Source organism: Leuresthes tenuis, unplaced genomic scaffold, assembly GCF_036924035.1.
Source record: "Leuresthes tenuis unplaced genomic scaffold, fLeuTen1.0.hap1 SCAF_7, whole genome shotgun sequence".
Classification (NCBI taxonomy): domain Eukaryota; kingdom Metazoa; phylum Chordata; class Actinopteri; order Atheriniformes; family Atherinopsidae; genus Leuresthes; species Leuresthes tenuis.
The window spans coordinates 14,609,680-14,621,939 of record NW_027325361.1 but is presented as its reverse complement, the minus strand read 5'-3'; the positions used below and the strand labels follow the sequence as shown (position 1 = coordinate 14,621,939).

General features: G+C 40.4%; 1 protein-coding gene across 1 annotated transcript; it reads right to left on the bottom strand.

Annotated features, from left to right (window-relative positions):
• Nucleotides 1-1,910: 1,910 nt before the first annotated feature.
• On the bottom strand, nt 1,911-11,011 carry LOC140311856 (vitellogenin-2-like). The gene is made up of 34 exons (XM_072389441.1): nt 10,819-11,011; nt 10,599-10,619; nt 10,370-10,521; nt 9,993-10,244; nt 9,742-9,906; nt 9,508-9,656; nt 9,250-9,400; nt 9,000-9,157; nt 8,751-8,916; nt 8,540-8,665; nt 8,225-8,443; nt 7,898-8,115; nt 7,689-7,786; nt 7,480-7,604; nt 6,966-7,067; nt 6,732-6,836; nt 6,441-6,627; nt 6,263-6,356; nt 5,957-6,142; nt 5,715-5,865; nt 5,410-5,626; nt 4,938-5,320; nt 4,812-4,853; nt 4,655-4,726; nt 4,306-4,512; nt 4,079-4,221; nt 3,765-3,903; nt 3,521-3,650; nt 3,231-3,414; nt 2,993-3,087; nt 2,820-2,914; nt 2,563-2,728; nt 2,193-2,354; nt 1,911-2,102 (listed from the first exon to the last, which is right to left on the bottom strand). The coding sequence occupies exons 1-34, from the start codon at nt 10,928-10,930 to the stop codon at nt 1,990-1,992; spliced, it is 5,085 nt and encodes a 1,694-aa protein (XP_072245542.1). The 5' UTR covers nt 10,931-11,011; the 3' UTR covers nt 1,911-1,989.
• Nucleotides 11,012-12,260: the final 1,249 nt, after the last annotated feature.

The following is a 12,260-nucleotide window of genomic DNA, read 5'->3' as shown; positions in this document are numbered from 1 at the left end:
CGTCTGGAATGAGACAATACGTCTGGCCTCACACCACTCCTCAACACTTGCCACTTACAACTGTAAAATGAGCAAGTGGATGAAGCCCTCGATCACGTTCTGAGGCAGTCCCACAGAGCCCAAATTTAACCTCTCAAGGGCCAGGCCCAGAGAGCCACCTGCTCCAGATGGGGGTGGCAAATCTCCCCCCGAGCCTGAGACAAGAGGTCCCTCCGGAGCGGCAGGGGCCAAGGTTGACCCGATAGTAATTGAACTATCTCTGCTGTCCAGTGTTTGGACGGCCACCGTGGGGCTATCAAAACCACCGTAAAGCCCTGATCTCTCACTCTGGTCAGTGTGGAGGAGATAAGACCGAGAGGAGGAAATGCGTACAGTAGGACGTTTGGACAACAATGAACAACAATGAACAATGAACAACAATGGCAGGGAGGATACAGACACAAGTCACCTTATTGTGTTGTGTATTTGCTTTCCTAGGTTTTCACATGGTTTGAATTGTTTGTGGCATTTTGTGTATTATACTTTGTCAACTCAGCTGAAGCAAACTATGTTGCCTTCAGTGTTAAGTGTTTAGAACCGTGGCCTTTTTGTGCAACGCCCACAGTAGGGCTACAGCACCACCTGCTGGAAAAATGAACGAAATTACTCAAAAACAGATTCGTTCAAGTTACTTTTCAAGAGTAAAATATCTCAGTAAAACTTCCCAACACTAGAGCTTGGAAAATCTAGTGGTGGTTGCTTTCATTGAAGGTAAACAGAGAAGTTAGTGATGACTAAGCGACAGGCTGAGTGACGGGATATGTAGTCCATAAACAATGGTCAGTATTTCTTCAGGAGAAATAACTGGAATCCAGACATACTGTTTGGGGCAGGCAAGGAGGCAAGGTCCAAGGACAGGCAAGGATCATCAACGAGAAGGCTGAGGCAGAAAACAAGGTCAAAATACTCTGTGGTTGAAAGGCTGTGATAACGCTGGATTGCTGAGCAAACAGCAACAGTCAATCTGGCACTGGCGCGATGACAAGAGGAGGTAGCATGAGAGCGATTGCAAGGCACAGGTGGACATGATTAGGATCATGGTAGGAATCAGGTCGTGACAATTAAACATATTTACATATAAAAAACTATTGTCACACCATGGGGATATTTGATGAAAAATAATAATCTGGTATTTATAGGGTCTTATACTTAAATAAATGCAACCTCATATGAACAGCAACACATGACATATTACACTGTGATTATTCATTGAACAAAAACTAAGATAAAATGAAGAAGCAGTGTGTAATGAAAACTAAGTACACCCCATGATTCAATGACTTGTAGAATCACATTTAGCAGCACTAGGAGTAATCATTTTATGCATGATGTTGTCAGTCATACATTGTTTTGGAGGATCGTTGGCTCACTCTTCTTTACAGTGTTCTGTTCATTGAGGCCTATGAGCATTTTTTTCCATGCATTGCTCTCTTGAGGTCCTGTGACATTTCAGACAGGTTAAGGTCTGGACATGTTTCTGACAGTAATGTTGCATAGTGGCACATCTGCCTCTTTGGCAAATTGATAGTGTGGTTCTGGTACAGCACTGTATTGGACTATATTTGACCAGTCTCTGGTAGTTCTGCCCTGGAATGTTTTGTTGGTGAATTTTGTGATATGTGCCTTATTTGCTTATGTAAGTTTTTTTATTTTTTTATTTAAATCTTATAGTTTATCTGCATATGAGTCTAAATTGACAAAAATGATTGTTAAATACTAATCTTCTCTTTTGGGTTTAAATATTACAAGTTCAATATTACAGTTGTTTAAAACTGTATGTTTATTTATTCATATAGTTTTATTTCAACATGAGGGGTAATGATCATAAGATCTGACTGATCTCACAGAGTGAATAACTTTGCACCAACACATTTCACATTCCAATTTATTTACATTTACAGACTTGCACACAACATAAACCAAAACTTAATATGATGAATGGCAACGAGATTAAGCACACTGAGCAGTGCAGCGACAGGCTAGGTGGGCTTCTGCTGTCTCCCTCAGGTCAATACTCTTCTCTGAGATGCTGCTCAGACTGTCAGAACGGTTCAGATTTGAATCTGAAACAGTGAGTTGAATGGAACAGTGAGACTCTGTTGAACGGAACTTTAGTTCAGTTTTCTGAATGCTGTACTTTCTTGCGGACTCACCAATGGGCAGGCAGTGGTAACCGACAGTGACGCCGGTGGTTCTCACAGGCATGCATCCAGGCAGACACTGGAGCACAGGCTCAACAGAGTAACATTTGGACTCCTCACCTTGTAGGGTGACCTTCTTCTCCAGCTTCACAGATTCAAGCTTCACGTAACACTCTGGAAAAATGTATAAGTTTAGGGTAAGCAATCCATTCATGACTTTTTACATTCAGAAGGTCTGAGCTTTGACCATATTCTCATATTTAATGCTTCTAGGTTGTTTGAGGTTTGTTGTAATCATATAGAATTTCTTTAAATCATGGCTTTCTACTATTATCAGTATTAGTCTACAAGACAAAGCTCAAATAGGCAGTTTTAGTACTACCAGCTGTGTCGCGGCAGCTCTGTCCTGACAGAACCCAGGAATGAGCGAAGCTGGTTGCATTCTTGGTCACCCGTTCGTTGGGTGTACGATACTCCTGTCTGATTTCACCATCAGCCTTCCCACAGAGTCCACATGTCTGGCCCCTCATCCAATCTACAACTTTAACCTGGAAAATAAACCCCGTCCTGGTTGCAGTGTTACCAATGTGTATCTTAAGTAATGTTACATGTCCAACATAATCAGGTTTGTTGTATCACCTTCAGAGCGCTGAAGCTTAAGAAAACCTCTTGAAGCCCATAGACTGGCGCATGGAGAGAGATGCCCTCTCCTCTCTGTCTGATCTGTGTGTTTCCTATAATGAAGGAAAATATGCCATGAGAATTTTTAGCTTAAAAAAAAGAATAATGAATAGATTTTATGAAATACAAACCTGCTGGATGCTGATACGGCAGGTTGCTGACAGGGATTTCTACCCCATTAACCTTCACCATGATCGCACTGTTCTTGGGATACATTTCGACATCACTGGAGAAATGTTTAGAAAGTGATTAGAAAGTGATGTTCTGGATTTGCAAGACTATTGTTATTTTAATTTTATTATAGTATTTTTTGGAGGGTGGTGGGGTATGGGGGATGTATGTCGAGATATGAATACTGGCCGCAGTTACATGTTTTCAATCTTGACATTGATCGCGTTTTCTTCCTGTGGTTGGTCCCTCTTTAGGAGAACCATGAATTTGAGTTCTGATGTGCAATCCTGAACCAAGACCTGGTAGCATGAGTGGGGCATCTCAGTTTTATATTGCCTCTTGTTGAATGTTATCAGTTTGTCTTTAAACATGGTGCATTCAGCTGGGGTGACAAAAATAAGTATCACAAGTTAGCTGTTTAAAGATTGATCTATTCTAAATTTTCAAGAGATAAAGTGTGAATAAGTTTCTTGAGTATTTTTTTTAACCTGCATGGGCCTTAGTGAGCATATATGACATCTTTTCAGTCCAGTTGTCTGGATATGCTTCAAGCTCAGCAGCAGTGTCTCCAACTGGCAGGGAAATGGGAAGACTCATTCCAAGTTTGTAAATGGTTCTCTGTGACATTCAATCACAACAAAAAGAAACCAGTTATACAATGTGAGTAAAACAACCATCATCTGTAATATATCTGTAATATTATCTGATAAGAAACATATCAAAATACCCCACCTTTGGTGACTTCAGCACAACATTCACGCTTGTCTCAGAGGCAACAGCTACAGTCAGTTTGATCTGTTTTGGGGCATTCTTGACCTTCGTTCGGCTTACTCCATTTTCCACAGTGATGTGGGAAAGGTACTCAGAGAACCTAGACACACAAGCAGTTTTAGGTTTTTAAAGATCTAGTAAAAGTTTATATCTACAAGTCAAATTAAGTGTGATACCTGAAGGACAGGTGAAAAATAAACTAGTTCCCACATACTTCTACATCCAAGTGAAAAGAATTTGATCATTTTCAATTGTTACTTTGTATGTGACATTACCTCCCTACGTATCTCTTCGTGCTATCGGAGAGTCGGCCCCAGGTCATCTTCACACGGACGGCAGGGTCTTTACCCACAAGGCCAGTTTCAGCTATGATTGTAGTGTTGTGTTGCTTGCATTCAATGCCCCAGGCAATCCTGGCCTGAGTGAACAGTTTCAGTTGGTTACTTCTCACGCAATATATTATTTTTCTCAAAATTGTAATAATTTCATATTAGGTTTTTACCATCATCTTGTGATTGCACAGCATCATGGCATCAGCACAAATTCTCCAGTTGTCATTTTCAGTCAGGTTGGCAAAAATGACTTGCACTCTGGCATTTTCTTTGACATAGTAAGCTGTAATTTGGTATCCCTGATTCTTATGGTCGGCTCTCACAGCACGGATGAGAATAGTAACAGCAGGAGAGACGCTGTTAGAGAGGTACTTGGCCTGAAAGTGCAAAGAAGAGATTAATTTAAAACCAAGTTGTGATTCTTCATATTGTTTTTCCTTTTTTTTGTTGTTGACGTTTTTGCAGTTGAACATATTAGTTAATAATGTCTTATCATAACATCTTGAGCTAAAAACTCACCTTATTGTAGATGGATTCAAAGCTTTGGGCACTGCTATTGCCGTTGACACGCTCTGCTGAGATGGAATGCTGCAAATGAACAGAAACCACAGATTTAGCCTACTTAAAAAAAACTGCATGATCTAATTGCTTTACTCCATCTGAAAGTTACCTGGTGGTGGATATGGTTCTTGGTGAAATTCATTTCATACAGCTCTTCCTGTAAAAGGAAGCGCAAGTAAATTAGGTCCTACACAGTCTTTTACATCTAGCTGTGTTTATAATAATGGTGAAAGTAACTCACCTTAGACATGGAGCTGGAGGAGCTGGAGCTGGTACTGCTACTGGAGGAACTGCTGGAAGATCTCCTTGACATCTTGATGATAGGGTCAAGAAGATCAACCATCTTTCTCATACTGTGAGAAGAGGAGCTAAAGGAAGACTTGGATGATGCAGATGAGGAGGAGCTTGAGCGGGAGCTGCTGGATTGAGAACTGCTGGAACTGGATGAGACTACTGTGCTGTTTTTCAGCCCGGGAACCAGAATCTTCTTGAGTTTCATCAGGACATCCTTTTCCTCGAGAATTTCCTCCTGCTCACTCATGTTAACCACTTTAATGATCTTCTCTGCTGCTTTTTCTCCAACCTGAACCTCGATTTCAATCTTCTCCACAACAGGTCCAGCAGCTGAAATACAAAATAAGTAAAAATATCATTTGCAACAACTTCTTATGAATTACTTTGTTTCATAACTTTAGTTAATCCATGTTACTTGCCTGGGGAAACCTTTATGGAAACCGCATGATTTCCAACTAAGGTATAGAGAATGCTGTTTCTGAGGTAGGAGGCATTGCGTGACTGAACCTCAGCGCAGAGCTTAATTCCAAATATTTGACTTGCAGCACACATTTTCTTCACAAAAACTTTGGGGATTTTCAGTTTGGTGATAATTTGCCTTGGCAGGTCAGTCGGAAGGATTTCAGATGATGCTGACTGTAAAATCACAATAGAGGGTCATAACATTAATTTGGAGTAGGATGATTATTTGTATTGGAAAAGGTGGTCAGTGAATCCAACTCACCATTCTACTTTCCATGAAGTATGCCATCCTTGAACTCTGTGAGGTGAAGTTCTCCCTTAACGGCAGTGTCACAGGCTCAGCTGGGATTATTGGTTTGATTTTGGCAGCCGCAATGTCTTCCACATTTCTTGCAACAGCATATGTGTCAACACTTTTGGGGAAAAACAAAAAGAATAATGATAATTGGACCAGCTCAAAAATGATTGAGCACCTATAACTTGGTGATAGGGATTTATACACACAATGCAGATGCAATTGTATTAATGCCCTGAACGGGCAGGAACTGGAAGTTGAAGTAGCCCTTAATCATGTCAAATCTTGCTGCCATCTTTGCTGGAACAACTGTGTGGACTTTGGCTCTTGACAGCACAGCAGCTTGGATGAAAGCAGTATTCACACCCATAACTGCATAGGTATGCATGGAAACACTGCAAGGAACATAAGAAAAGATTTTGAAAATGGAACTCTGAACAATTTTCTTCTTCTTTGATAATTTAACTGATAAGGAGAAGCTTTTCAATTTGTCTAGTACAATGCAACTAGGTCACCTTGGAGCAATTGCAGCCCTGACAGATATATCAGATTTTAGAAGTTGAGCAAGACTGAAGTTTTCAGGTAATGCTGGTGACACACTGGCTTGCACTGTAAAAAAGGAAGACATCTTTAACATCAGTGTAAATGATGCTTTCTGATCGATAACTGGTAAACTACATCAGTGAAATTTACCTTCCACAGATGCAGCAGCCACAGCAGCAGTATAGAGACTGAGCTCCATGGGAAAACCAACAGAGGTGGGGAAGATGCGACGAACCTCGGCAGCCAGCATTGGTTTGGAATAATGCAGTGTGTAACCAGATAACAGAGCAGCCAAAGCCTTTCTGCCATAAGTGCGAATTTCAGATCTGTTCACTAACTGCAAAAACAGATTTGCATATGAAGCAAGGTTTTCAGTTTAAAAAAATTATAAAAAAAAAAAATTGAATTAACAGCCAAATTAAACTGTGGGAGATGCACTACCTGAATAATCTGTTCAACAATTGTTTTGTCAATGTTTGCAAATGCAATTTCCTGTCCAAGCACTTTCACATATGCAGAGGCCAGGGGCTGACTTGAAGGAGAAGTCTTCCATTTAAAAAGCTGAAACAAGAGTAAAATTGCAAGTTAAAAACAGCTTGCACAAAGAAATTGTTAATTAGTAACAAAACACCCATCACTATGGTATTTGTTGTTGGATTTTGGGCTTAAACTTACAGCCTTAATGGCTTGCTTAACCTTGGTGAGCCTGTCTGCGTGCGCTGGAACATCAGGGATTTTCAAAAGGGCTTCCTGTACTCCCTCAGTTCTTACTCCAAACTGGAGAAAGAAAAAAAGGTTTTAAAATTATTGTTCATATTTGAATATCCAACGTTTACATTGCCATATTTGCCTTTGTTGAAGACAAAAATGGCATTCTTTGAAGGCACACACAACAATATGGACAATTTCAGCATAAAGAAAATTGTGTTGCTGTGTCTAACATTCAGTGGACCATGGGCCTTTATGACCCTGGGAAATAAGTTGAGATTTAGCCATAAATTCTGAATGCTGATTCCTCTTTTCACTCTTATGATTGAGCATTGTGTAATTATTCAATAAATGGGTTGCTCTGATCTGATCTAGGTCTTTACAAGACTATATTTGTTTTTACAAAATAATGTAATTTGTTTTCGCTGTTGAAGTTTTTTTTTTTGTTTTCAGCTTTATATGCAGGACATATTTCTCGTACCTCAAGAACATCAACATAAGCTCCAGCCACGTAAGTACGAGCTTTTGCCATTATAGCTCTTGGCAACACAGTTGCAGCATCATTGATGTAGTAGACACTGGCAGCTGCACCCACCATCCAGGGATCTGACCCAAAGACATAAAGCGTCAGCCCAAGCGTATGAATCTGAATTCTATGATAGTAAATCTTATTTTTTTTTGTCCTCTTACTGTAATAGGTGTCATAATAGAAAGCTCTGCTGAAGCGATAGCTCAGTCTGTCAAGTTTGGGGCTGAGGATCCTCACAGCAACGTTACAGGCGGCAGCCCTGGAAGGAGAACATTTAAAAACATATAAAATGTTTAAAATTCTAGCTGCAGATGTGTTTCAATTAAAAAAGAAAGGTCATTGGAAGCATGACAATTATTAAGGTTCTTACACAGAAGAATGGTCAGGGGAAGTGGTCTTGGTAAGGGCCTTCATGTAAGAGTAGACAAAACTAGCGACCTGAAGATTTGATTCACTCAAGAGGCTCTTAGCAAGAGTTGTCACAAGACCCATGGGCAGCTTAGTCTCAAAGAGCACGGTAGCAGCAACCATACGGAGCTCTGGGTGGAGGTTCTTATCCATGAACAGCTGGATGGCTGTGTCTTGGATCTAATTCACAAAGGTTAACGCTATAAGTATAACCACATTTGAAAAAAAGAGAGTAAAGCCTTGGGTATCTTCACTGTGTATAAAACAAAGAATGAAAATGTGATCTCACAAATCTGGGCTCCTTCTTTGCAATTTTCCTCAGGGCCAGGGCAGCATCAATATGAAGTCTGTGGGGTAGGGTGGTAGCAGCGCTGCCAAAGCCAGGCAGGACCTTCATGATTGGCTTCAGGCTGCTAGGATGTCCAGCGTTGCCCAGAACTTTCAGAGCCATAGTGAGCTGATCATTGTCCTGTCTTAGAAGAGCCTGGATAAGGAGTTCATGGACAGGCTGTGGAAGACACAAAACAACATTTAACTTAGTGGTGTAATAAATAAGTACGGTAATAGGCTAATTAGATAACTCAAATGTGCAAACAATACATACCCTCACAAGCTCAGATGGACAAGAAGGATTCTCTGAACAGTATTTAGAAACCATGCTTCCAAAGCCCAGCATGGAAAGCTCATGCAAAACTGGATTATCTTTAATCTTAGGGGTCATAGCCAGGCCCTGAAGAATGGAGAGAAAAAAAGAGCTGGTTATATGTAGCCACTTCAGTGTCATTGCAAATATAAACCTTTAATCACTATCTTGCCTCTAAAAGCTTGATGGCTTCCAGGTCAGCTGTCACCAAATGCACAGATGACAAAAGAGCTTGAGCACCTTCAGGATAAGTCAAATCACCAGCAATTAACTTCTCCTTGATGAACTTGAGAGCAACATGTGTACCAATGGCAGGGATGGAACTCAGCATCCAGTGCCTTGGAAAGACAAACCCACTATTAAGGTGACTATCCATAGCATGTTTACTTTACAACTCCTCTCTGATTGAAAGTGGTGTTACCTGTAGTCGTTTTTATCTTTGAACTGACTCCAGAGGGCTTCGATACTCTCATATCTGGCCACACGCAGCAGCTGGATAAGCTCAATAAACTTCAGAGGGGAATCTTCTTGGGCCTTGCCCACATTGAGGGTAACCAAGCGGTTTAATGTCTCCACAATCTGTCGTGAAGCAAAACCTTTCCCATGAAAAAGATGCGGCTGTAACATGAAATCAACAACTACTTGACTGCAGATAATGTTTTCAGGACTACCTGAGCCTCTGCGTTGCTGATCCTCAGAAGCTGAACTGGTGTCTGGAGCAGCTCGTTGCCAAATTCGTACTTCAGATATCCACGGGGAAGATAGTCCGCTTTGATGGGCTCCACTGGGATCTTCTTGATGTCCAGGAAGGTCAGGATTTGCCTATGGGCATATGTAAACATCAAATCAATCAGCTGTGTGAAGGTTTCTCAGGAGAGAAACGCTTAAAAAACTGTATTGCACTCTTCCTTTTAATTCAAAGCACATACACGGCCTCCATCTGTGCAGCACCGTTCAGAATGTTGAAAGGTGAGTATTGTATGAGCTCTGTAGCCATTGCCTCCAAGATCAGGGCACCAGAGGTTGAGGGCTTCATGACATAGTTTATTGCAACTGCTCTCCTCATTGTCTTTCCTCTCTGAATGAACAAAATCGACAAGATTATCATAACAGAAGTTTCACTCCTGTCTGAGAATATGAATTGGGAAGAAAATTGCACTCACAGCCTCACACTCAGCACATCTCTCTGTGTAACCTGCCAAGCCTATGTCCTTAAAGATTCCCTCTTGGCAGTGATTTAGGTCCTTGGTCTTTGTCAGATGGATGCGTTCAGCCTTGGAATCCTCACTGATGACATAGTGGGTCTTGCACACTCCATGAGTTCCGGGCTATTTTGTAAAAATCAAAATACAGTTTGCCAGTCAGTTTTGTGGCATTTTGTGAGAAGATCCTGAAAAAAACTAATCATTTGCACCTCTTGCAGCTCATACACATTCTGTGCCTTCTTGATGATCAGCTGAAGGAGGTTGAGGATTCCCCTGTGGATATTCAGCACAGTTTCAGAGACGCCTATCGGTGCAAACACTTTACCAACCACACCGTTGGCATATTCGAACTTGATGGGTGTCGAGAGCTGAGCAGACAAGGCTGAGGTGAGCTTAGTGGCTGGGATGAAAACCTCTTTGGGCCAGATGCCACTGTACTCATAGATTGCAGGGTCTACAAGCTGCAAGAAAAAGTGACAGTTTAGGTGAAGTGTGATCAAAAGTTAGTTGATGACATATGATCCTGGCTTGATGATGGATTAAGTTTTGGAACAAATTTGCATTAATGATGACAAACATTCTCTACCTTTAGAACAATGGTACCGGCAGCTTCTGCACTGATCAAAACTTTGCTCTTGACCTTCACCCCCGCTCGTGCCAGGCCCTCTTCAGGCAGGCCGCCCAGAAGATGTGCTTCATACTTGTACTCATAGGTCTTTCCAGTATCAAACTCAGGGGCTGTAATAGAAAAAGTGTATTTCACTATAATTAAACACACTGTTTATTCTATATGATACAATAATAAAACAACTTACCAAAGTTGACTTGGTTGCCCGCTGTAAAGAGCAATTAAATATTAGTTATGTCTTGATAAAGGTCAAATATATAAGGCAAAATATATGTTTGAATTGATTAAGGAAAATCAGTAAAAGAAGATTTTATTTTTCCAAAACTTGTCTTGTCTCAAGTCTTGTGTTTTTTTTGTAGCTAAACTTAATTAGATTTAGTAATAAAATTGCATTTAAACATACTCACCCACATGGGCCACGATGAGAGCCAACACAAGTGCCCTCATATCTGTTGAATGTGAGCATATGTGTAACCAGACGCTCCCTTTTAAAGACACTTTTTTTCCGACAGAATCCATCAAAATGTATGATTAACTAAATAGTGGCTTACCAATGTTACGGTGCCCTGATCATGGAGATTAGACTGAGTAAATAACATTAACATAACCAACAAATGGCTACAGATGAGAAAATACTTGCCTTACATTGACTCTGCTCTTCCTGAAATTGCCAGAATTTTCCCAGATATTAGGTGTTTTTGTCAAATGTGGCCTGCACATTTTGAACTGAATGAATGCGCTACAGTTTATTCTATCTTCCAATATTACGAATCTATCGTGTTCTTGAAATATATACAGTTCAATGACTAACATTAAATTTGTACCATTCATCATACAGTAATAGCATTTTTACTTACATGTGTTATCTTTTAGTAGGTGACAAAAAAGCCTGTAAAAAACTGTAAAATCAGGACGCAGTTAGTTAAACTCTTAATTTAATCTAGTAAAACTGAAAACCAAACATGCTGAAAACAAATATTACAAAAACTCCTGTTGCAAAATTGTCTCGTGTCTAAAGACAATTACATTCCATGTAGTATTAGGGTTAAATGTGTCCCTGTCCTGACCTGAAATATCTTTACATTCCTGTCACCTGGCTCCTGGGTGGTTGTTGTCTCCCCAGTGGCAACAGTCCAACATGTTTAGTTAACCTTTACAGTCACAGTGTTTTCAAACATATGACATTTAAAATTAGTTCGAATCTAAATCAAGTCATTATTGCTCTTTTTTTACTTAATATGCAAATACTAGAGCCTATCCCAGCTGTTATTGGGGGAGAGGTGGAGTACACCCTGGACGGGTCGCCAGTCCATCACCAGGCTAACACAGAGACAACTATACACATCCATGCTCACTTCTAGGGAAGATTTAGAATGACCAATTAACCTAATATGAATGTTTTTGAACAGCGGGAGGAAACTGGAGTAGCCAGAGAGAAGCCACACTTGCAAGGGGGAGAACATGCAAACTCTACACAGAAAGGGATCCCTTTCTGTGAGGGGACAGTGCTACTATCCCTATGACTTACTTTGAAAAATTCATTGTCAGTGGTTTTTGCAAATCACTACCTAAAGAAGCCTGATGTATTACAGCAAGTAATGTGGACTGATCAAGTCAAAATAAAACTTTTTGCTGAAAAAAAGCAACAAAAATGTCTGAAGGAACAATGGAAGCAGGATTTCATGAAAATGTTTTATTTTCCAACTGTTAAGATGTGGAGTGTATTGGTCGTGATCAGCCAGTGCTACAGAGGGCATGTCATTAGTGAAAAAAAGAATTGAATCATTTGAATACCAGGAAATTCTGGAGGCAGTCACCACACAAAACAGCTGAAGATGAAAACAGTGAC